We start from the raw sequence: 27302 nt of genomic DNA, 5'->3' as shown, positions 1-27302 counted from the left end.
AAATCACAGCAAGATCTTTTTTGACCCACCTCTTAGAGCAATGGAAATAAAAACAAAAATAAACAAATGGGACCTAAAGAAACTTAAAAGCTTTTGCACAGCAAAGGAAACTATAAACAAGATGAAAAGACAACCCTCAGAATGGGAGAAAATATTTGCAAATGAATCAATGGACAAAGGATTAATCTCCTAAATATATAAACAGCTCATGCAGCTCAATATTGAAAAAACAAAACAACCCAATCAAAAAATGGGCGGAAGTCCTAAATAGACATATCTCCAAAGAAGACATATAGATGGCCAAGAAGCACATGAAAAGCTGCTCAACATCACTAATTATTAGAGAAATGCAAATCAAAACTACAATGAGGTTTCACCTCACACCAGTCAGAATGGTCATCATCAGAAAATCTACAAACAACAAATGCTGGAGAGAGTGTGGAGAAAAGGGAACCCTCTTGCACTGTTGGCGGGAATGTAAATTGATACAGCCACTGTGGAGAACAGTATGGAGGTTCCTTAAAAAACTAAAAATAGAATTACCATATGACCCAGCAATCCCACTACTGGGCATATCCCCTGAGAAAACCATAATTCAAAAAGAGGCATGTACCACAACGTTCACTGCAGCACTACTTACAAGAGCCAGGCCACGGAAGCAACCTAAATGCCCATCGACAGACAAATGGATAAAGAAGATGTGGTATATATATATACAATGGAATATTACTCAGCCATAAAAAGGAATGAAACGGTCATTTGTAGAGACATGGATGGACCTAGAGACTGTCATACAGAGTGATGTAAGTCAGAAAAAGAAAAACAAATATCGTATATTAATGCAAACATGTGGAATCTAGAAAAATGGTACAGATGAACTGGTTTGCAAGGCAGAAACAGACACAGATGTAGAGAACAAACGTATGAATTGGGAGATTGGGATTCACGTATATACACTAATATGTATAAAATAGATAAGAAACTGCTGTATAAAAATAAAATAAAATAAAATAAAATAAAAACCCAGAAGCACATGGATTAGCTACTTGAAGTTCTCATTACATGGCAAAGGTTTTTTTTTTTTAATTGTTTGTTTAAAAACTTACTGTGACCAATGAAAATGATTTAATACCTTTAAAAAAATATCTTTTTGAATATATAGATGATTCCTACTTTTAACATTTTACTTTTATTTGGGTTATAGGAGGGCATAGACAGTGATCCATTTATAATGCTTCACATCTTTTTTTTTTTTTTTGAGTGCTAGATTTAACCATGATTGTTTATACCGAACTCAGTTAAAAACATTGTTTTTCTCCTCCTTTCCTCATGACAGTAAAATCTGAAAAATTCCAGAGCAGAAAGGAGAACAAAATGCAATCATAATTTACAGTCATTAGATAACACCGATTAACAAACTTCATTGGATACTTAATTTTGATATTTAATTATGGCAATGATCTTGACAAAAAATCACATTCTATTTGAGCTAATTTGGCTCACTGAGCCAGTATGGATTTAGTCATGCTAAAATTTTAAGGAAGCTGTATGATTACAAATTAATATTAATTTATAAGTTTTTTTGTGAAAAAGTACTGTACATATCTAACAGCATAAAGTAGCATAGTCATCTAAATAATAATCTATACCTGAATATTTCTGACAGAGAGACAGAGTATGGTGTTCACTGCAGGAAGTAAAATTCCACGTCCCAGTAAAAGGTGACTTTTGGAGGTTGAGCATTAGAGCACAGTGGTAGGACACCTCTTCATCAAAAATCTAAACAAAAAGGCAAACATGTACAAGCAATTATGAAACTAACAGTCTGAAGATCCCAGCAAGGGAACTTTATATTCCAAATTGGGTTTTTCTTCCTGTAAAAAACTCCATTAAGGAGCTGACCATGAAATCACTAAGAAAAACCTGATAAACTTTCTTTTTTTTTTTTTTTAACATCTTTATTGGAGCATGATTGCTTTACAATGGTGTGTTAGTTTCTGCTTTATAACAAAGTGAATCAGTTATACATATATATATGTTTCCATATCTCTTCCCTCTTGTGTCTCCCTCCCTCCCACCCTCCCTATCCCACCCCTCTAGGTGGTCACAAACCACCAAGCTGATCTCCCTGTGCTATGCGGCTGCTTCCCACTAGCTATCTATTTTACATTTGGTAGTGTATATATGTCCATGCCACTCTCTTACTTTGTCACAGCTTACCCTTCCCCCTCCCCATATCCTCAAGTCCATTCTCTAGTAGGTCTGTGTCTTCTGATAAACTTTCAAAACATGGGAAAGGGCAATTAACTTTAGAAATTATAGAACAAAATAGTGGCAATATTGATGAATACATCTTCAAAACAGATAGAGAAAAACTGTTAGAAGACAAATACACAATTATAATAATATTTAACACTCTGCTCTCCTTCTTGACGTTGCAAGTGAGCAAAAAAGTAATGACTGTTAATTCAACTCATTAGATGTTTATAAACTTTTAATAATGACAAATGGTGTACCACACAATAGAGAACTCACCTTAAAGCTTTGATCCTATACTTGTCACTATAAAACATCCATAAATAAAAGTATCTATCTAGATTTCATTCTCTGACCACAAATCAATAACATTAGACATGGAAATTTATTCAAAGTATATTGTCCCTATACTTTTCTGTATGGTTGAAACATATCACACTCAGAAAAATAAGAAAAGTAAGCTTATCCCAGGAGCTAAAAAAGTTTTAAAAAAACTGCATACTCCCATGCTATTCAATAAACATTAAAACAAAAATGAAAAAATTATAGGAAAGACTAATATGAGAAATATTACAAGAGATATGAGTAAAACTTTATGTGAAGGCAAACATGTATTATTAAATGCATTCTGATTTTTAAAGGAAAGATGAACTAAGAATTCAATATGAGATTAGAAAATCAGCAAAAATATAACTCCAAGAAAAACAGGATAGAAAAATGTAGTAGTATTTGTATATCTCAAGCAATAGGAGTAGGCGGTGGAGAAAGGGGAGGAAAAAACCAGTAACATACACTAGTTTTTGTAAAAATCTAAATAAGAAAAAGTAAAAACGATTAAAATAAGACATGGAGATTTTAAAAGATAATAGCAGACACGACTTTATTCTAATACATTTGAATATCTACATGAAATAGACAACTTCCTTGAAATATACAAATTAGCATAACTGTTAAAAGGAAAAGTAGAAACACTAAAATGTACCAGTAACTTTAGAGGAAATTGAAAATTAATAATAATGCTCATTTTTAAAACTATATGTCAGGTACTGTGCTTAAAAGCTTTAAATGAAATATTTTATGCAATCCTCACATTATGTTGTAGGAACAACAGTATCAGGACTTACAGATGAAAAAATGAGACTTAAGCAAAGTTAAGTGAATTTCCTAAGGCATTAGTATTAAACAATGATCTCTGAACAGGGTTCTAATATCACATGGTTTTGTATACAGTTCCTTCAAACTTTCAGGGAAAGATAATTCCCCAGACTGAGTCATAATTTCAAAACACAAAGGCAGAAAACTACCCAGTTCATCTTATGAAGCTGACATGATCAGAAAAAAAAAAAGCTTAAAAAAATTAACTCTATGAACAGAGATGAAAACATTCCCAAATAAAATTCTAACAAATCTAATTCAGTAGTAAAATAATAACCCACTCTCAGCAACTAGATTTTATGATAAGGAGATAAAAATGGTTTAATATAACATCTATTAATGTATTATACTACATATCCATAGGCCTAATGGGAAAAACTGTATGACAATTTCAATAGATGGTGAAAACAAGTTTTAGAAAATCCACTACTTATTCCTGAATAAAAATTCTAAATAAATGATATATCTTAAACAAAAAGTCCACATCAAATATAATAATGAAAGACTGCAGATATTCCCATTAAAGTCTAGATCAAGTCTAGGATGTTATTTATTACTCCTGGTATTTACCATGGTTCTGGAAGTCCTACCACATGTAGTGAAGCATGAATGGTTATTTGCCAATTATGATTATCTAATTAGAAAACCCAAGAAAATCTACTGAAAAACTCTGAGAAGTAATAAGAGCTTTTAGTAAGATGGATGCCTATGAAATAAATATACAAAAATACCCAAATAATAGATTTCCTACATATCAGTAAGACAGTTTTAAAAAGCTGCCATTCTCAATGGCTAAAAGAAAGAGAACTTCTCTAAAAACTTCACTGAGGAATTTAAAAGGAAGACTTGAATCAATGGAGAAATATGTTACACCATATTCTTGAGGGAAAATTAATAAAAAGATGTCAATTCTTCCTAAAATGTTGTCAAATTCTTACCAGAAGTTTTCTATTGAATTGTTTAGATTGGAAATTAACTAAATAATTCTAGTTTGTCTTGAAGAATAGACAAAAACAGCTAAAAATATTTTTAAAAGACATACAATAAAGGATAACTAATCCTATTATATTTCTTGAAATATGGCAACATTATAGTATTTAGATCAGTGTGGGAGCTATACAAGAATATGTCTCATACACACACACATACATACACATGCACACTTCACATATGATAAAAAAGGCATTCTATATTGATTTTAACAGATGGAAGTATATACAACAAATGATGCTAGACAATTGGCCAGGATTAGGGAAAAGGATTAAGTAACCATTGACAACATATGCCATATACCATGGATGTATCATATTGTCAGACCAAAAAAGCAAGCTATAAAACAAAATGAAGAAAATAAAGGCATTCATTTAACTAACATTTACATGAGGGACTTTCTAACCTAAAAGCAATGGAGGGGAAAAAAAGAAATAGAGTTGAACACATATCAAAAAAATCAAAACTTATTTCTGTAATATTTTTGGTATTAGACCTAAAGAAAAAAAAACCTGTGAAAATATCTGCAATAAATGCAAGAAACACGGGGTTAGCACACTTAATATTTACACAGTCATAAAATCAATAAGAAATACATGAAGGCTTTGATAAATTGTCAAAGAATAAGAAATTCACATTGGATGAAATTCAAATTATTACTGAATTTATATGTTTTCATTAGAAATCAGAGCAATACAAATGAAAATATGATATCATTTAAACTATCAAATTAGCAAGAATTTTAAAAAGATAATTCTCCTTAGAGCATTGTAGTAGAGGCAATGCAGTAGAGAAGCTAAGAATGCTGACTCTGCAGACTTGGATTTAAATGCCGACCCTGCACGCATACCCTGCATGATTTCTGGCAAGTTACATGACTCTCTCTGTTTGTCTCCACATTTCTAAGATAGGAGAGGAGTACAGACTGTTTCACATCTATTGTGCAGATTAAATGAAATAATGCATGTGATGCATTAGCAGAGTGTCTGACACATATTAGCTGCTCAATAAGTGTTGGAAATTATTAATACACTGGTATGAATAGAAAAGTAATCACAATATATTGCTGACAAAAATATAAACTCATAAACCTTTCTGGAAACCAATTTGGTAACCAGAGTTTTACAACTACTTATATTTTTTGATCTGGCTATATCACTTCCTAAATCTATCTTAGGGAGGTAACCTGAAATATACAGCAAAGATTATGCATGAAGATGTTAATTGCAGCACTATTAAGGATTATGCAAAACTGGAAACAGCCAAAATACCCAGCATTGTTTAGGTAAATGATGGTATATCTGTCAAGAAATATTGTGCAACCATCAAAATGCTTATCAAGCACATCTTTTAATGGCATAAGAAACTACTTATGATATAATACTAAGTGAGAAAAGTAGATACAACAGTATATATACTATGATCTTATCTATGTCAAGAAGACAATGTATAGAAAAGCCCTAGAAGAAAAATGCTGAAATATTCATTGTGATTTCCTAGATCAGGATTCAAATATGGTTCGAGACTTATTTAGTAGGTCATGAAATCAGTTCAGTGGATCTTGATTCTTATTTGTGACAATGAAATAGAATAGGATAGAACACAGAGAATAGGTTGACTAGACTAGACTAGATCAGACTAGAGTAGAATAGAATAGAAAGAAATATAAGCTCTAAGGGTAAGTATTATTTCCTGAAACTTTTGTTTCAATTCAATATTATATTTATATCTATGTGCTGAATGGTAATTTAAATTTATTTCTTACTATGGGTCATGAGTTAAAAGCTACCAGCCTAAGTATAAGCAGGATAAGGGTTGATATTTTTCTTTATCTTGTTTACTCTTCTATAACTTCCAAATGTTCTACAATAACCAAGCATTATTTTGATATTTACTTTGTACATAATTACACATGTTGCAGAGTTCCCTTTACCACCAACGTCAACATTGAGCAAAGTTCCATTGCATCAGGAATATCAGTTGATATTGTCTAGGATGTACTTTTGGAATTCAACTTTAAAGTTAATCTCTTAACCTTTGCCTTTTTTGCAAAAGGTGGTTTGTATCCAGTAAATATGGAAGACAGAAGTAGTGGGCAGCAATATCATGGTACAGGGTAACTACTGTTGATATAATGCCTTCTTCCATTCTATAGCTTCTTTACATTTAGATCTTAGGGAAAAATGATCACTAACCACAGATTTTGTACTTTTTAACCTCAGGAGACTGAGGCTGACAGCTCCAAATTCCAAGATGATAAGTAAAGCATTTATATTAGCTTCTATTTGTAACTCACTATTGATGGCTTTACATGGTTATGAAATAAGTGCTATGGAATCTGATACTACTATGAAAAACTAGGGCATCTACGTGAAGGCTGTGGAAGCTCTGTTGTTCTTCTTCTTGTGACAGCATTATTGATACAGTTCATAGATGGTATAAGTCATTGATTTAAAGCATATATTCTATAGTTTTTAGTATATTCACAGAGTTGTGCAACCATCACCCCTAATCAATTTTAGAACATTTTCACCACCCCAGAAAGAAATCCCATATGCTTTAGGCCATCACCACCAATCCTTCTAGCCTCTTAGCCTCTGGCAACCAGTAATCTACTTTCTATCTTTATAGATTTGCCTATTTGGACGTTTCATATAAGTCGACTCATGAAATAGGCCCTTGTTCTTAATCCAATAATTTGTGGAAGACTCAGGTATTTCATAGAGCTACGTAGTTTACTGATTAAAAAAAAACAACCTTACATTTGTTGGTATTCTCAGCCTCCGGCCAACCAATAATGGGTGAAAGTTACTGTATGTCAGCTCTCTGTTATCCATCCATTTGTTTATCTTCTCATAGGCAGTCCAGCGCAAACCAATCCATAAAGTAGCTTCCATATCCGGAAGCAAGGATGTAATAAAATCTGTCAGGAAGATTTTTTTTTTAAAAAAAACATTTGACTTATTCAAATTAAAGATATACTAAAAATGTCAATGAATACCTCTTGCTTATCTAACTACCAGAATAATCTTTCACCTACTCTGTAAAAAGTAATCTAATAAGGTTCTTTGTATGTGTTAATTCCCCACAGCCTCCCAACACAAACATGGCCTCCAGATCAGAATAAAACATGTTTACGAAACAATTCTGCTACCTTGTTCTCTCTGGCTCAGCACTGAAGGAAGCGTTCCACCATAGGTGTGACAAGTATCGCTGGCTTCAGAAAATGTAACAGACTTAGGTTTGATCCTTAAAAAGCACTGCAAACAAAGAACACATATGAAGTATAAGATTTCCACACATGGGAAAGCTCACATAGGAAGAAAATGCCTCATCTTTTAGAAGGCTGCTAATTTTCTGTTTGTGAGATATAGACACTCACAAAGTAGTACCAAAAGAATGCAGATCTACACTCTTTTTTTTGAAAGATTTATTTATTATTTATTTTATTTCTTATTTTTGGCTGCGTCAGGTCTTAGTTGCGGCACGCGGGCTCTTCGTTGCGGCACTCAGGCTTCTCTCCAGTTGTGGCGCGTGGGCTCCAGGGCGCGTGGGCTCTGTAGTTTGTGGCACATGGGCTCTAGTTGAGGCACGTGAGCTCAGTAGTTGTGGCATGCAAGCTCAGTTGCCCCCATGGCATGTGGGATCTTAGGTCCCTGACAAGGGAGTGAACCCATGTCACCTGCATCGTAAGGTGGATTCTTTACCACTGGACCACCAGGGAAGTCCCAAGAATGCAACTCTACACTTAATTTAAGCAACTGAAGAGTAGTCCTTGAGCTACTTTTTAAAAAATCTCCCATTTATTGAGTGCTTCCTTCCTAAAACACTTTGCACAGTATTATCTCATTTAATTCTCACAACAAATGGGAAAACTGAGGCACAAGGACATTAAGTAACTTTACCCATAAGTGAAATAGCCATAGCATGGTATGGTCAGCATTTAGACTCTGCTCCATTTGGTTTCAAATATGTATTCTTCATCATTACCTTATATTAAAAAAACCACATTTTTAAAGAAATCATGCACCTGTCTCTTGACAGGATATTTTAATGGGGTGAAGGGGATTAAGAGATACAAACTAATAGTTATAAAATAAATAAGTCACAGGGATGTAATGCATAGCAAAGGGAATATAGTCAGTAATTTTATAATAACTTTGTATGGTGTGTAATCTATAGAAATATCAGATCACTATGTTGTACACCTGAAACTAATATATTTTCATTCAACTATACTTCAATAAAAACAAACAAAAAACCATAAATTTACATCAACTATGTAAATTAATCTAGTACTTTGGGGGGGAAAAAGATTGTCCAAATTTTAAAAAGTCAAAATATACCCCTAATATTTTAACTTTACTACAGATGCTTTCAGCTGTTAGACACATCTCTTCCTTTTTCTTCTTGATATTATGATCATGTTAGTGTGGAGTAACATGTCCCAAATTGTGCTCCTTGAAACATGCTATAAAATGGGTTTTTTTTTTTCAGCCTCCTTACAGACTGGAATGGCCAGAGAAATATAAAGTCATTGGGTGGCTTCTAGAAAAGACTCTAGAGAGAACACCCTGAACTTGAGCTTGGAGGCCATAAGTTGAGGATGGCAGAGCAGAAAGACAAAGGAAGCCTGGTTTTGAAGACCAAAGAGCTTTCATACCAACCCCAGCCTGCTTATCTTCAAACTTCTTTTATCTGAGAGAATAAATGTTTTAGCATACTATAGTAATCTTTTTAGCAGCCAAATGCATTTCCTAAGGGATACATACACCAATATGAATTGTGCATCTCAAGGAAGCAAATATAGAATGTGGCATTTCCCAAAGCTATTTAATCATAAACCCTGCTCTGGAAGCAACATCAATGATTAACATTTTGTTAGCATATGTGAATATTCCCAAAAAGTAGTTTGGGAAATGCTGGTCTAATTTGATTGGTAAATGCTGCTTGGATGTTTTCCTTAAGGGGGAAAATTTATCAGCCAGAAATTAAGCCAGTTTCCTACAAGCCAAAGAGATAGTCCTGACTAGTCAATATATTACTATTCACTGAAAGATCAGCTTTGGCAGTTTAAGTGTCAGTACCAACAGAACAGGAACACGGTACTCTGAAAGACCTGTACGCGTGATTAACCTGAGAGTTAACTTCGTTTCTGAAAATGTAGAGAATCAGGTGAGATACTGAAATATGCAGAGTCTATCTTAGTGAAGTTACTTGGTGGGATGCCATTCTGCCACAGGCCATATGACCATCATGAAAGCAATCATCATTTGCACAACGTAGCAATTCTCTTTTTACCTTATTCTGAAAAGTAATCCAATCCCCAGAGCACTGTATTTTAGCGGCAGAATCTGGACTATATTTCTCTAATGAAGATACATTGTATTTTTCACAGACGAAGGGCAACTTGGTACTACAGTCTGCTGGTTTATTTATGTCTGAGAAATGAAAAGCAGGATTACTGTGGTGAGAATTTTCCATTCAGCGCATTTTAAAACCATCCAGTAGTGAAGAAAGTCTCTTTAAATCAATCTTTCCCAAATGGTTAAAAGATATTCCTTTTCTTCCCTAGCTATTTTTGTCTTCTATTATTATCACTCATATTAGTAAGTTGTAGCATACAAATATTGCCTATAAAAATGAACATACTTGGTACACACACAGTTACTATGGTTCCTGATGGCAGGAAATAGAGTTGAAGAAGGCTAATGAGGGGGAAAGGGACCTAAACTATACTTTAGAATTGCTGCCTGTTCATCTTTGTGAATTTGTCTATATCCTTATTGGTTATGAAAGTGGTCAGTTTATTTCTAAGTAACTGCTTTAGGATAAAGGAAGTCAAAATATTCACAGTGAAAAGCACCTTTATTTGCATTTGGAACTTGATCTACTGTCATCAGCAATAAATCAGAATATGACAAAGCTACCAAACATATAATCAAAAGGAAAGCAAGATTAAGCTAGTAATTGAACCTGAAGTTCACATATTACATAATTAACGTTAAAGGATTTGGAATTAACCTTACCGCTAAACCAAGTCTTGGCAGAGAGGTAAAAGCATTCCTCTCCAAATGTTATAGGAAAGTGATGAAATGGATGTCGTGAGCTGAAAGAAAATAAGAGATGTGTCAGCTCATAATGTAGTTACATGTTCCATTCTGTTTTTTACTGAAGTAATTTTAATTCTAAATTTAATGTTAGGCCATTATTTTATACTACTTTTTCTTGATGCTCATTTGCTAAAGGATTTGGTTTCTCTAGTCTAGGTAGTTTATGGATTAATGTTCAAAACTAATTATAAACAGTACTCCATTTAGTAAAAAGGGATTTGGGACTGCTTCTTTTAAACGATAACTTTACAAAGGCACCATCAAGGATGTCACATACCTCAAAAAACGACGTTCTAATAGCTGGTCAGTAGTTCTCACCCACCATTTCTCCTCATTGCCAGATATCTGAAAAAAAAAAAACCCACAAAAACAAAACAAAACGAAAAACAACTAAACACCCATCCTTATAGGTGCTGACTTTTCTAGAAGAGTTTTGATTTAATACCCTGGCCCATCATAACCACAAACCACTATAATTTCCAGATATTCATTACTTTGGTCTCTAAATTACAATAAACCAGGTCCTTTCACAGAAAAAAGTAGTTTAGAAACTCTTTTTATATTCACAGGCCCTATTTTGCATACAAAAAATATGGTCACTGTAATTATGGACATATATTAATTGGACATATAGTATCCTATTGCTACTAGTTATAAATTTTAAAATATACAAATTATTTTTCCTCCAAAAAACTATTTTGCAAAATTAGTTATTATTAGAAACAGAATCTCAAGTTAACTACCAAGTTAACTTTTAGTAAAAAACGTGACAAGGAATTAGACTAATTTATATTATCTGTTGAAGCTCATCTTACCAACTGACATTAATAATTAATCTTGAATGTTTTAAAACATTAAGCAATTCTTTTTAACTTTTCTAACCCGAAGTGATGAACTTGTATGTTGTTAGGCAAATTTTACTTGAGAGGAACATTTAACTTTTGTAGATTTTTGAAATTTTTTTAACAGAATAAATGTAAAAATAAGAAAATATTAAAAAATACATTCTTTTAAATTACATTTGCTATTTTGTTTTTGATGGCTCTTAGTCCTGCAAAAGATGTTAAACTAGCCAGAGAGCTGTGATTGCTAGCACAATACAGGACGGCTTCTTCATAGTTTAAACGGGGATCAGCAACAAACCAATATTCACTCCCTTCTATTACAACTGGAGGTCCATGAATTCCAGCACGCTCTAAAGAAGAAGAAAAATAGCACAATTATGACTGCATAACCCAAACTGCACCCTCTCCACATGGATTATTTTTCAAAACTATTTATAAATGATAATCCATTTAGATTACTGGCTCTCTTTGGCCAGGGCAGTGCTGCCTGGAAGGATCCAACCAAGGATTCCTGAGCCAGTGAGTGACTCTGTTACCCTCCTGTACTCACAGAGAAGGATAAATCCAGCTTCAGAGTCTCACCCCACACCAGCTAATCACCTTCCCTGCATGGAGATACTTCATCTCATTTGAAGACACGATAGAGAAGAAGCTGGCACTTAGGCCTGGGCTTAAATAATTAACTAAATACGTCACTGAAAAGGTAAAAGCAGCTCTGGATAAATTTTAGTTTTCTTAACTCACCTGGATTGTACCAGTCTGGCATTTTTGGAGTACGACCTGTATAAGAAAGCAAATGGCTTAAGTTTAGTATCCAATTACAGACCATGGCGTACTAATAAGTGCCTTTAGTCTAACTCAAGAGGACTTGCAGTATGGCTGAGATTTGTCCATTTCTGGCCAAACCATCTCCTTTCATGTTAAGATCACTTCATAACACTGAATTTTGTGGGGCCCACACTAAAGTTGTTTTTGTGGCAACCAAAAAGGCAGATTTGTTAAATATTAATACAGCATTACTAGCAGTTCTCTACCTTACATCACAGAAGTCACAAAGGAAGACTAGATGGATAAAGTATAGATAATAATTAGAAAGTACAAATAAGTAAATGAATACATTGTATACATTACATAGAAGCACTAAGGAATATGCACCAAAATAATCATCACTGTAGGATGAGGTTATTCAGGAACGACGTCTCCATCTAATGCAATTTGAATACACCTAGGTTGGTAGAGTTTATTGCCTCCCAAGATATCCTTGGAAAAAAATGTTCAGTGATCCAGTACTGAAACTTTTGAGAAAATGAGAGACAAAACTGGGAAGAAAATAATAAAATTCACCCAGCCGGAAATATGGTACCGTACAAAGAATTATGGTCTTTGAAGTTGGGTGAGTCAGTGTCTAAATGCCCTCAGACTCTGCTGCTGCGCTACTTGGGATCCGTTGTTTAACTCCCTGAGCCCCAACTTTCTATTCTATAAAAATGAAACTCTCCTACCTAACTCACAAAGACAATGTAAAGATCATATAAGATCACCCCTATGCAAGCACCCCACACAGGGCCAGGCACAGAACAGCTCCTCTCAGGATGCTAGCTGCTTTCCTCTCCCTTTTTATTCTGGTCATAGGTCACATGGTTTCAAGCCAAAGACATAATCTGAGGGATTTTAGAAATTACAGGGTAAAATAGCTGTTCTTAATTTTGCTATTGTATCAGGGCCAATGCACGAGAGGACCCTACTTCGAGGACTGCCTATATATCCAGCATGTGTGGTTTTTCTCTCTAACTCAGTCCTCTGTATGTTGGATAATTTCCATTAACAATGCTGCACATCAGTTAAAAAAATAGACATAGTTTCTTGTTTGTAATCTTGTCAAAGAACTCTGTTCATTTGTATGTTGAGGGAAAGCTATGGCTAACATTTAAATTTCTTTAAATTAGTGAGAAAAGCAAAATAAAAGGTGCCTTTTTTTTTTGCGGTACGCGGGCCTCTCACTGTTGCGGCCTCTCCCGTTGCGGAGCACAGGCTCCGGACACGCAGGCTCAGCGGCCATGGCTCACGGGCCCAGCCGCTCCGCGGCACGTGGGATCCTCCCGGACTGGGGCAAGAACCTGTGACCCCTGCATCGGCAGGCGGACTCTCAACCACTGCGCCACCAGGGAAGCCCTAAAAGGTGCCTTTTTACATAGGATTGCAAACATGCATGTGTGTACAAGGTATCAAGAAACACAATATAAAAAAGTTGTGTTTATAGGTCATTTTCCTAAAAACACTTTTATGAACCTTATTTTTGCTACTGTTTTTGCAACTAAAAAGGAATATTTAAAAAGTATATATATCCATAGTGATTATGATAATTAAAAAAAAAGTAGGTTGTCAAAATATCCCTTTTAGAGAGGAGGGGACTAATTAGAACCAGCTGTATGCGGTAATAAAAAAGGCAAGAGCTAGAGAAAAGGTTTGGTGATTTGGGCTATTGAAGAGGTAAACTGCTTTAAGAAAACCAGAAAACACAGATTAATACAGAAGTGTCCAGTTGAGCAGGCTTTGGCTGTTCTAATAGCCAAGAAAATATCCAACCAGTGAATGTGACACATTGTAACTCAGAAATTTAGGGACTGTCAAAGGGGAGTTAATGTAACATTTAAACCCTGGATCAAACCATCACTGATTGCTTCAAATGACTGCAAATAGGCTGAGGCAGGAAGTTCTTTCGTTTTTAATTTTGTTTCTGTATTGGAGAGAGCAGGGGTGCAATTATTTAAAAGATTTATTTATTTGGTTACCTGATTTATGTTTGCTAAGCTAGTTAATTCCCTTCTCTTTTGTTTAAAATAACAAATACATTAAAAAGAAAAAATAAAACCATATGTTCTTCATAATATTTCCTGTGGTTACTGGTTTGTCATTTCTAAGGTTTTCCTGGTGTATACTCTAGGGTCTGCCTCAGTACTCAAACATGAGGCAGGGGAACAGCTACCAGTGAAAGCATACTTTGGAGGGAGCAGTGACACTCTCTGTGGCATGCCAAATACCAAAGAATAATAGGAGTGTCACAACTAATGCTTCAAGCCAGAGATATTGTCCAAGTTAATTATATATTAGTTACTTTGCCACTTGCTTGAAAGGTATCCAAGCTGGTTTTCCTTTTTTCTTCTTTCAGGTTTAATCAATAATCAGGACTAACTCAGGTATAATTTCTCCTTTAGAAAACCCCCATCAGGGACTTCCCTGGTGGTGCAGTGGTTCACAATCCGCCTGCCAATGCAGGGGACACGGGTTCAAGCCCTGGTCTGGGAAGATCCCACATGCTGCGGAGCAACTAAGCCCATGCGCCACAACTACTGAGCCTGTGCCCTAGAGTCCATGAGCCACAACTACTGAGCCCGTGACAACTACTGAAGCCTGCGCACCTAGAGCCCATGCTCCACAGCAAGAGAAGCCACCGCAATGAGAAGCCCACACACTGCAGTGAAGAACAGCCCCCGCTCGCTGCAACTAGAGAAAGCCCGCATGCAGCACCGAAGACCCAACGCAGCCAAAAATAAACAAATTTAAATAAATAAATAAAAATAAATTCCACACACACAAAAAAGAAAAACCCCATCAACACACACACACAATTCCCCTTTTATTAATGACCCCCCAGTTTGTCCTGTGAAAGAGACTTTCCAGTTACTGCACTGGATGTTGCATCTGAAGCTCTTTTAAAGGCAAGATGGTAGCTTTGTTTAGGAAAGAAGAACAATCTCCTAATGGGCAGTTCCATGAGATAATCTTTGGGTTTCTGAGAACTTATATGAGGAATTCCCTTTAGTTTCAATGATCTGTTTACATTCAGTTCAGAAATTCATTTTGGAACTTCCTGTGCATTTACCATTATATTAATTTAACGTATCTAATATCTGCTTAAAAATAATTTGGGAGTTAAAATCTTCTTAACATTTTCTGTAATACATCCTTGACATTTTCCTACTAAAAAGTGAAGTAAAAGGATACCTATTGGGGCTTCCCTGGTGGCGCAGTGGTTGAGAGTCTGCCTGCCGATGCAGGGAACGCAGGTTCATGTCCCGGTCCGGGAAGGTCCCGCATGCCGCGGAGCGGCTGGGCCCGTGAGCCATGGCCGCTGAGCCTGCGCGTCCGGAGCCTATGCTCCGCAACGGGAGAGGCCACGGCAGTAAGAGGCCCGCGTACTGAAAAAAAAAAAAAAAAAAAAAAACCCAAAAAAAAAACCAAAAGGATACCTATTTATTATCCTTTCTCTCTGTTTTGTCACCAAAGGCTCTACTATCAAGCTAACTGGTTTCCTGAATTTGAATGAGATAAACTACTAGTAATTTTGAGCTCACTGAAAACTGTTTCTAAATTGTAAAATTTAGATTGGGGACCTGCCCACATTTGATTTCCTGACTTCTGCTTCATTCTTCCCAAGCCTGTCTTCATTTCGTCCTTCATTTTGCAACACAATAAAAATTAAAATGATTCCCTCTATTTCGTCTCTCCTTTCACTTGAAATAATCCTTCATTCCAAGACCTAATCTCCCTAAATTAGCCTTAAATTTTATCTCCTATACAATTTCATTCATGACAAAAGAGGAAGGTCGTCTCTAATTTCAATAGGGCAGCATCTTACTAGGGGTAGGAGTCAGGCAGGATGGAGCTTAATATATTAACTGTAGTGTCAAAGGCTTTTGAAATTATAATTATAGACTAAAATGCCCTCTTAGGTACTCTGGCTCAGCATTCACAAGTTCACATGAGAAGACTGTGAAAAGGAATAACTACATTTACCTTTTGGAATCTGGCACATCCATTCAAGTTTTGTATCACAAGCAAAAGGCCTTAAATACATAAATTCTCTGTCATCATAGAAATACCACCTTCTTCGCCATGGCCTATTAATGACCTAAAGGAGGAAGAGGATTGTAGAATATTTTCAAGTTGATGCAGCCCTTATACAACACACTAAACTGTAAGCCCTGTGGTCTTTAACTCTGCTTTAGCTCTAGCACCTAGGATATATGTTTATGAATGAACACATGAAAGAATGCAGTGTTTAAGCAGTAACAGTCTAAGCAAGAGCCTTCAAAGGGACTGATAAAATATAGCATAGGGTCATGTTTATGTCCAAAATGCAAATTACTGGGGGTTTTTTTCTGTTTTTTGTTGATATGAAATTGTAGAATCTTGCAACTTTAAATTTTGGGAAGATCAAGCTAGAAAAGAATATTTGGTTCAGTGGTTTCCAAACACCAGCCTGTGATCATAGCAGATCTGTGAAAAGTGACATAAAACTCTGGCATCAGGGGCCCAAGTTCCACCTTTGGCATTGCTTTGTGTTTCTGGGATATTGCCCTCCTCTGTGTGGTCTAAGATGGCTCTCTACAAATTCCAGGCAGCAAGCAACAGGGAAAGGAAAGGGGAGGACAGGACCTGGTAGGAGCATCCATCAGTTTTTGGACTGCTATCTCTTAAGGGCAACATTCTGGAGGGTTAGAAGGTGGCAGGTGAGGTAAGATTCTCCTTCCAGACACTGCCCTAGCTGGCCTTGTTACTGATCAGTGTCTCTTCTGTTTAGTTTTTTTGGTAGGTTCTTCCAATCTTTTCACACATAGGGACACAACTTACATAGAATGTAGTTTATTGCATCAGTGTTCTGGAAACTTCACAAACTTCTATTAAGTTTTCATTCTTTCATTTGTTAAACTGGGAATTCTATAAAAACAGCATGATACTACAGAGTGTTTTACTAAAACAGTTACTTTGAAATAATACTTTCCAATGGCCTTCTCAGTACTTGGTCTCAACCTTCGTGCAACGTTTCTGGTCAATCATCTTCCTGAATCTCTTTCTTGGGCTTACATAGCAAAGATATTTTCTAGATGTCTCCTTCCTCCTCATCCTCTTACATTTTATAAAATGTTGGTAATCACCTCAAATCCACTTCTTGGCCCTTTGCGATTTTTTTTTTCTTTTTTTGGCTGTGCTGCATGGCTTGTGCGATCTCAGTTCCCTGACCAGGGACTGAACCTGGGCCCTGGCAGTAAAAGCCCGGAATCCTAACCACTAGGCCACTAGAGAACTCTTTTTTTAATGAACATTTTCCTTCAACTCCAGTTTCTTTATTCTAACTTACTACAGCATATTTCTTACTGCAAGTCTGGATTCAAGACATCAGTTAAAACTAAAATGTACTACTATTTTCTCCATAAACAAATACCCGTTCTGACTGTTTCTGTAAATGCCATACATAGCATAGTAGACCCATACACCTGGGTTTAAATTTCAGTTCTGTAATCATGTAAGTTACTCAGAGCTCATATTCCTTCCCCGTGAGATGGATACAGTAACAGTACCTACCTGACAAGGTTGCTTAAGTATTAAGTGAGATAATATATGTGACATGACTGTACCTGGCTCACGAGTCAACAAGTGTTAGCTGCTGTATCATAACCATCATCACTGTCATTGTTACTCTCCTGGAACACTCTTGTTCTTGCATAAAACTTACACTTTGTCTGTCATAGCCCTTGTAATTGCCCTTTTACTTGTCTTTACCTCCTATGAGACTGTAAGTTCTGTGAAGACAACGACTGTTTTATATCTTGTCATTGTTGACCCCCCCAGAGCATCACAGACTGCTTGAACATACTACTTATGGAACGAATAAACAAATGAAGTCTGCAAAGGAAGAGGCCTAACTGGTCTTCCATGTCTTCTGGTCCTATCTTTTGCATCTTGAAATCTGCCTCAAGATGAATCTTCTCACACCCTCCGTAGTTCTTGACAAAAACAGTTAATCATGCTCTGTTGCCTACCAAAAAAATGCACAAACTCCTTAACCTGGCATCAGTCTAACTTCCCACCTTTGTTTTCAACCACAGCACCAACTAAAACTTCTTGATCTGCATTGTTCCCCTCACTGCCTTAGCCTCTCCCTTCCACTCCCACTTTCTTTTATGCCTTACCCTATCCTACCTGTACAAACTCTATCCGTCCTTAAAGGTCCAATTGAGGTCCCACCTCTTTCTGGAAATAGGCAATAGAAATCACTTCCTCTTCTGAGTTTCACTAGCCCTCCTCAGCCCACTCATTTGGAGCTTATTACTGCATAGTAACAAGAGTCGTCTTTCTTGAATATGAATTTTATCTTCTCAAATTAAGTGTCAGTTAGGTTGCTTGAGGGCTGGGCCATGGGTGTACTTCTAACCTCCCATTGCACCCAATATCATGCTCCACACGCAACAGGCACTTCATGGATCTGTTGCCTGACTGCACATACTGCCAGATTTATTTTTTAAATATGCAGATTTTCCAGCATTGTACTGACCTTGACAGCAGCACAGTCTCTGATATCATAATCCTGCTGAAACTCATTTGCCGTGATAATAGTAGACACCTTAAAAGACAAGAGAGGCTTGATAATTTAAGACTGATGTATAAATATTTGCAATTTAGATGTAATTTAGGCAGCTTTAATAACTCAAGTGTGTTCATATGCCAAGGGAGGAAAACTTTTTCATTTCTTTTTTATGTCAGGATGCTAAATCACGTGAGGACTTATAAAATGCCATGAGGTCTTCAGATTCCAAACAAAGGAGGCTACAGTTTCAGAAGTGGAGGTTAATCATGTATTAAGTTCACAGTTGGAGTCATAAAGAATCAGGAGCTTGCAAAATACTTTTTTTAAATGTATGTGTTGAAATGTTAGTTATTCGATTGACTATTCTTGGATATGCTACAATTTGAAAATGAAGTCAAGGAATTTTACATTTCGAAAGAACACACAATGACTTGACACACGGTAATGTGGAGCAAATATTTAATACCTGAGAATAATTTGCTCCTCTAAGTGTTACCTAAAACCTCTCCTTAGGATAATATAAACATTTGAAATAATATTTAAGGACTTTTTAAGGTTCTCCTGAATTGTTTCCTCCAATTAAAATTCTTTCTTTATATAACTCATATTTTTAAATAATAAAAATAAACGTTGCTCATTATGAAAAAAAGGAAAAAAAACAAAGAAAAAGAAAAAAAATCACTTTTACTACCCCAAAATTACCGCTATATTTATATATCTATATTTTTATGTATTTTGGATTATATGTAGAGAGACTATGTGTATGGTTATTTTTTTAATAAAAGTGAGATTAGTAACTTATTTTTCCCCACTTCATATATGTGAATCTATTTCCATTTCAATAAAGATACATCTACATAACTTAATGGTTGTATGGCTATATTAATTAACAATCAACTTTCTTGTTATTGAAATAAATACTCTTTCCATATTATCCTAAACGAGAAAGATTAAACTTACTGGTGTATGATCACTCCATTGCCAGGATCCTTGTAAGTCAGGGCTCCTTTTATTCAAACCTATCCAAAGCCAACGCTGGTCACTATGTGAAAAGGAAGTGTTAAGAAAATTTGAGCACAGCATTTGGCAAAAACATTTAGCATCTACATGTCTAAAATGCTTAAGACATGTAAGCTTATTCAGAAGACCTTCTCACTAACTGAGAAACACAGTTTCAAGCTATATAAACAAGTCTCCTGAAATGAAACTGAGCCCTATTTACAGGGTAGCTATCAAAAAAGTACCAGACCTTTTTAAACTAAATTTTATGTTATTTTCTTCATATGAAAGGCAAAAACTATTCTGCTTTGAAAAACTTAGGAGGGGAAAAAAAGTATATGATTATTTCAAAACTTTTACTGAAGAGCTTCAATTTTAGATAATGTTTTCAGATACAAAAACAACCATAGCATTTCCTTAAAGCATTTGTCTATAACTATCAAGTATCTTTTCTTTAAAATGAAGAACCTGGCTAACCTTTGGCTTGGCTAACCTTTTATTAAATGAGATTAAAAAAAAAATTTAATTCCCTCTGCCCACTAAGTTTAAAGTAAAACAAGCATTCAAGTATCAATATTTTCTAAATACCAAACTCCATGGGTTATACCAGAGCAATATAATTAAGCAATCACTTAAGTGAATATATTTAACCGTCATAACTATGACGCTTTTATGTACAAGGCATTGAGCTATGTGCAATGATGATACAGAGAAGTACAAGACATAATATCTACCCTCAAGTGGCATATAAACTAGTTAGGGAGACAAGATATATATGAACAAAGAAAATATGAGACCATTTTTGAAAAACATCAAATGATAAAAATTTGCATACATTTTAAGCACCACAAAAATTTTGGAAAAAGGAGAGGTCACTGTGGACTGTAGGAAGTCAGGAAACATTTTGTAGAGTTAATAGGACAAAAGACAGTCTTTGAAGAATTGCCAACATTTCTTTCGAGCCATAATCTAAGTGTTTACCACGTGCCAGTATTCAGGTTGGCTGAGCAGAGAAAGGATAGGCATTCCAAGGAAGAATACATACAACAACATATAGAGGCAGGGATATACATTGTAAGTGATCCCTTCCCCTCAATTAAACTTATACTCTAATCAGGGAGATATTTTCAATAAATTGAAGGGCTATAACCGTAAGAAATTTCTCCACCTCTAACTTCATTTGAAAATACTCTCTAAAATATAGTATACTTCTTAGGCCTTAAAAAGTAGACCATTTACCATGCAATTTTTTTTTTGGCGGGGGTGGTGGGTTGGTGATGCTGGTTATTTCCATATAATTTAAACTTCTGATTGTATATGTCATGTACCACCAGTACATGAGTGAATGTTATATATGCAAAACAATGCATACATAAATGCTAAGTATAAATAGAACACATATTAGAAAAGGGGTAGAATCCAAATCTAAAGTTAAACCCTACTCTCAAGTTCAGGAGAATTTATGGAACATATGGAACGTACAGTTACAAGACTGCTGGGAAACAGAGTAAGTCTGCATTTAAAAATATTTGCCAGTGAATCCAAGGCAGGAACAAACTTAATTTTAAATTAATTTCTCACTTTTTAATGATATAACTCCTTTTCTTCGTCTCTTTCCTCTGTTCAACATTCCCTCATATTTTAACATCAATAAGCATGTTTTTCACCTTACCAACCTCAAGCTTTTCAACTTACTGCAATGGAATATGAGGGCGGTCCCCTTTCAGTTTTTATTGTTTTACTGTTTTCTTTCAGAAAGAAAGATTACCAATTTGCAGAGTTAAGATAAATCCAGTGGAGACAATTAAGTCTAGTTTGAATTTAGCAGCTAAAAAAGGATTTTGCAGTTTGTGTCTTCAACTAATCAGAGCTTTCCTACAGACTTCCAAATGTATCATACTTTCCGATTGCTGGATTTCTAAACCACCAGGTCTAGATAATTGCCATATACATTATAATTAAAGTCAGACAGCTAAAATAAAGAGGAGGTCAAGTTTGCTTCCTCAAACTTCATTTCTTTCTAATTTTTGTAGATTATGTATTTGGGCCTGGAGAATTTGTGCAGAATTTTGTGTTTCCCTAAAGTAAGCATCAGATATTTTATCTTCTTTGCACAATCAACAGTACGACTGGAAGATGATCAAAGATCGTTTGCCATCTGCATTTACTCTATAGGCAGCTCCCACAGAAAGCTTCTTTAGGGGTCTGTCCCCACCATTTCCACTCAGTCTGCTCTTAGCTCCCCATCTTCCCTTAGAAACCTCTGCTTTCAAGACCATTTCTGCCTCCTCTGCTGCATCCCAGAGAACAGTTTCCTAAAGAGAAGTTTATCCCATTGTCCAAAGCTTCTCATCTTCACTACTTTCTGAGACTAAACTTCATTGCAGCCCAGACCTTTATAGTTTTCAGCTTCCATTTCAAGAGTTATTATTCGGTTATAAATATAGTAAATAGTAGCTACTTGTGGGTTTTTTTTTTTGTGTGTGGTAAGAGGTGGAAAATATTTCCTCATTTGTAACTTCTTCCTGGTTTGGCCTGATTTGTCTGTAGGTAGATAAAGAGAAGAAGAAATTGGAAATCACGTTAATTGTTGCACACCTCTAATGTGGATTTTCAAAAATTCGAGGGAAGAAAAAAATTTGTGGGAAGAAATGGATCATAACTGAGGAATTAAATCAAACTGAAAATTTCTCTCTGTATATAAATTTCTTCTGCTCCAAACACTAAGTATATGGGTTGAAGGCTATGAGGTTAAGAAGACATTGCACGAAAGGTTACTTTGTGTATTTGCGTTAAAATTTCTACTCTCAATCAAATTTCCTGCTGCATCTGGTTCCTAAGGAAAACAGCACCTCAACCATAACCCCCGGTAAACACTATTTGATGAGGGCACTTAGTCTGCAAAGCCTTAGATTTATATCCAAATCCACTCATGCCACATCACTGGAGGTAGTGCATACAGCAGCAATCGCACTGCAAACAAGGCTTTCTTCCCTAATCCTAAAACTACTTTCATTCTACAATGGCTTTCCCTGGTGGGCTGCTGTTAAGAGTTGCAAAGATTTTAGAGCCTTAATGATCTGGTGCACCATGAATCCTTTTCATTGAAATACAGAGACATGGAACTTAGATTGTGAGAAGTAGAGCAGTAATCTGACCTTATTCCTTGGCAGGCAAAACACAATTTGGGCAATGGACGTCTTGCCGAGCAATAAAAAGCTAAGGTGTTCAAGGAATAAGCTTTAGAATCATTTTCTGATATAAATGGGCTGGCTTCCTTGCTTCCCTTCAAGCCATGGTTATAATATTGAATAAGTTTTAGAATATGTTGTCTAAATATAGCATGGGCAAATGATCTATTAATGGAGCACGTATTAAGCAGACGTTACAGTCTGCTTAATACGTGGCACTATATCAGCTGCTAGGATGAGTACAAATAAAATATAGTCCCTATGAGTGAAAGGATTATGGTGATGTGTTTTTCCTTTGTCCTCTTCTGTTTTCTAAATTCAATATACATTTCCTCTGTGATCAGAAAAAAACCTAAACATTGTATATTCTGTAGAAAATAAAGTATATGATAGGAATAGAAGAAAATGGAAAAGATTTACACAAAATGTTAACTAAGTTTATAACTAGGAGCTAGGATTTGAGGTGATTTTAATTTTCTTCATTATCATTTTTTACATTCCCCAATTTTACATAATGAACCTGTATTTTTAAATTTTTAATTGAGGGGGAGAACTCATCAAGTGTGATTAGAAATTAAAAAATCAAGAAAGAGTCCTTAATTACCTCTCAGACTTTTGTTTTCTAGTGTAATTTGTTCTGTATATAGAAGCTCTTAATGATCATTTATATCATATATGATATTCCATTTTTCATCAACTGATTCCCACAAATACAGTTGCCCCTTGGTATCCACAGGGGATTGGTTCCAGGACCTCCCTCATACCAAAATCCAAAGATGCTCAAGTCCCTTATATAAAATGATGTAGTATTTGCATGTAACCTAAACATGTCCTCCTGTATACGTTATTTTTTATTACTTATTATACCTAAAACAGTGTAAATACTACATAAATAGTTGCCAACATGAGGCAAATTCAAGTTTTGCTTTTTGGAACTTTCCAGAATTTTTTTCAAATATTTTCAATCTGAAGTTGATTGAATCTGCAGATGTGAAACGTGTGGATATGGAGGGCTGACTGTATCCACAACCTCATTGCTTAGTACTTATCCATGGCTCCCTGAACCACTTAAAGGTTCCTAATCTCTTGCTGGGTTAGGAACTTGATTCAAAACCCAGTTTGTTTATGTCAGTATTTTCCTTAAAAATACTTTAGCTTAGACAGTATGATATTGTGTGTGTCAAGCTTGAGATCTAGGGGCTAGCAAGCTGCCCAGCTGAAATTCTCTCTTCAGGGAGGGTCAGCAGGGTATTACAAAGGTTATGTTCCAGAGGCAGCCACCACAAGGGAGACTGCAGTCCAAAAGCCGTACCTGAGACTTTGGTTGTTAGCAGAGTAAATGTCAGAAATAGGTTAATATCAGCAAACTTAGAAGCTTGTTAATCAGCATGATCTTAGAAATGGGCACTCACTGGTAAAATTGAAGATATGAGGAATAGCCAAAAATACTTAGGGACACTCTCACTCTTCATGAAAGGGTATGAGAATCTGGTGAGGCTGGTATCCTGTACAACTGGAAATGGATCTGTGTCCTGATCCCTCTTTTTTAAAAAAATTTATTTATTTTTATTAATTTATTTTTGGCTGCATTGGGTCTTTGTTGCTGTGCGCGTGCTTTCTCTAGTTGCGGCGAGCGGGGGTTATTCGTCGTGGCAGTACACAAGCTTCTCACTGCGGTGGCTTCTCTTGTTGTGGAGCACGGGCTCTAGAGCGCAGGCTCAGTAGGTGTGGCTCACGGGCTCTAGAGCGCAGGCTCAGTAGTTACAGCGCACGGGCTTAGTTGCTCCGCGGCACGTGGGATCTTCCTGCACCAGAGCTCAAGCCCATGTCCCATGCATTGGCAGGCGGATTCTTAACCACTGCGTAACCAGGGAAGCCCTGGGGCCTGATCTTTTAATGGTCCCATGTCCAGTCATTGGGTCAGGTGACTGGGACTGCCTGATGCCAACTACAGTGGGAACAGAAGAATCCTGCTTCTGGAACATTGTCACATTTACCTCAAATGAGCCTTCCATGCAAGATGGTCACTGGAACCTAAAAGGACAGACTACCGGGATGTTGTAAGCTTACAAGACAGGTTATATAACATGTTTTTTGCCTGCTTCAATGACTGTTTAATAAATGTATGTCTGGAAAGATTCGGTCTGAATATTGCATTCATTATACTCTACTCTCAAGGTTGTGGGCAGTAGCTAAGAAACACTCACCTCAAAAGAAACTTAAGAGTTTGTATATTCAAATTAGCTTAGTGTGCAATGAAATTTTGAATATTAATTTCTAATACTAGAAAATGAAGTCTAAAATACTAGAAATTATACAACAGATGCTTAATAAACGATTATTTATGGAACGCATGTATTGTATTTTTCATCAGATTCCAAGCACACTGTAGTGAGACTTTACTTGCTTTAATGAAGAAAATACAATCGTTAGCATATTAATGCAAATCTGGAAAATGTGGAAAAATGTTCGAACATTTAAACACGCATTCAAAATCTTATCTTCCAGAGGTAACAACGATGATCTTTTCTGACGTAGTTTTGCAGTCTACTTTTTGATGTAAACAGTATATTTTCTACTCTTTTATAATTTGCCTCTCTTCCCACTTAATACATTATAAATACTTGCATGTTGTAATGTTCTTTTTTAAAATCTTAATGAACAGGGGATAAATTCCAAACAAAGATCAACAAAAATGATGACACTAGGCATCTTTACCTTTTTTCTGACTTTCATGGAAATGCATTTAATGTTTAATCATTAAGTGTCATATGGCTATTGGTTGAACTACACTCCTATTTTTAATTTAATAAGAAATTATGTGTTAATTATATTAATTAAATATGTTAAGTATATATTTATATATAAAACCAGGAATGAATCGTGAATTTTACCAGATGCATTTTCAGCACCTATTAAGATGATCACATATTTGACTAGATATATAGAGTTCCTAATACTGGCCCAACCTTGTACTCTTGGAAGAAATCCTACATGATCAAGGCATGTTATTTTGAGGTACTATAACACAGTCAGTTAAGAAAGCGGGCTCTAATGGGTTCATATATTGGATCCTTTATTTACTAACTATATAACCTTGGGCAAGTTGTTTTACTTCTGTGTCTCCATCTCCCCATTTAGATAAAATGGGCATAGTAACCTACCTCATAGGCCGTTGTAAGGATTAGTTAGTAGAAAATACTTAGGACATTATCTGGCACGCAATAAGCAGGGTATCTGTGTTTCTTATTGTATCCCTTGTTAGTATTTACTTTTTCAAGTCTAGATATGAGGTTGGTCTATAATTCTTTGTGCTATCTTTGACAGGTTGTCATATCAGAATTAGACTATTTGTGAAATAAACTGAATGCTTGCACCAGTTTCTATGTAATGGAATACAATCTCTTGGTTGTACTACTGAAATACATGGTAATGATCTCTTTTTTAAAATATGAAGGAGTTCACATATAGAACCATATATGTAGTTCCTATCTTTTTCTTGGAAGAAATTCTTTGTTAACTTTTTCCATTTTTTCCATGGCTATTGGAATACTGGGTTTCCACTTATTAAATCAATTATATACTAATTTATATTTCCCTAGATATTGTTCACTTTAATAATTTCATTATAATAACACAGAATTATGCATAGGATTCTTACCAATTAAAAAATTCTCCATTGAAAGGATTTTATAATCTCTTACTTAGGTTTCATTTTAAGTATCTGTTTTCTTTTTTGTTTTCATGATTTAGTCATCAGTAGATTTTTTCCCTCTGCTTTGTAGTTTTTTTTCTAGAGATAAAACTCGAGGATTTGTCAGTTCTACTGCTTTTCTAGTTTCTAATTCATTCATTTCACTTTTATTTTTATTAGGTTCTTTCTTATGGTTTCCTTTTATTTATGTTGATAAATATTTTAACTTTTAGGTGAATGCTTATTTTCATTATTTTTGTTTAATAATTAAAGCCCTGGGCTTCCCTGGTGGCGCAGTGGTTGAGAGTCCACCTGCAGATGCGGGGGACACGGGTTTGTGCCCCGGTCCAGAAAAATCCCACATGCCGTGGGGTGGCTGGGCCCGTGAGCCATGGCCGCTGAGCCTGCGCATCCGGAGTCTGTGCTCCGCAACGGGAGAGGCCACAACAGTGAGAGGCCCACATACTGCAAATAAATAAATAAATAAATAAAGCCCTTAAAGCTATTAATGTACCTCCAGCTATAGCTTTGGTTGTATCTCATGAATTTCAGAATGAGTGTTTTTATTATCATCTATACAGTTTTGATTTACTTGCCAAAAGAGTTCTTAAAAACACTGAATGTTTATTTTGTAAATAAGAGTCACAGATGTAGAAAATAAACCTATGGTTACCGGAGGGGAAAGGGTGG

At 35.6% G+C, this 27302-nt stretch overlaps 1 protein-coding gene across 2 annotated transcripts in view; it reads right to left on the bottom strand.

The window, feature by feature from the left end:
• The window catches only part of LOC111172783 (CD302 antigen), a 132958-nt gene that overhangs the window by 69143 nt on the left and 36513 nt on the right, over positions 1-27302 (bottom strand). For both annotated transcript variants that reach the window (XM_022569835.3, XM_022569832.2), the window contains exons 14-24: positions 19689-19770; positions 18696-18764; positions 16157-16271; positions 12104-12139; positions 11534-11709; positions 10792-10859; positions 10431-10510; positions 9703-9842; positions 7556-7661; positions 7164-7324; positions 1650-1779 (exon numbers count right to left, since the gene is read on the bottom strand). In XM_022569835.3, the coding sequence (XP_022425543.1) occupies positions 1650-1779; positions 7164-7324; positions 7556-7661; positions 9703-9842; positions 10431-10510; positions 10792-10859; positions 11534-11709; positions 12104-12139; positions 16157-16271; positions 18696-18764; positions 19689-19770 (1163 nt within the window). The remainder of the gene's footprint in view (positions 1-1649; positions 1780-7163; positions 7325-7555; positions 7662-9702; positions 9843-10430; positions 10511-10791; positions 10860-11533; positions 11710-12103; positions 12140-16156; positions 16272-18695; positions 18765-19688; positions 19771-27302) is intronic.

The sequence above is a fragment of the Delphinapterus leucas genome, chromosome 8 (genome assembly GCF_059928025.1).
Source record: "Delphinapterus leucas isolate spDelLeu-1000000601 "Yukka" chromosome 8, BTC_Dleu_Yukka2, whole genome shotgun sequence".
NCBI lineage: Eukaryota > Metazoa > Chordata > Mammalia > Artiodactyla > Monodontidae > Delphinapterus > Delphinapterus leucas.
This window is presented reverse-complemented; position numbering and strand designations above follow the sequence as displayed.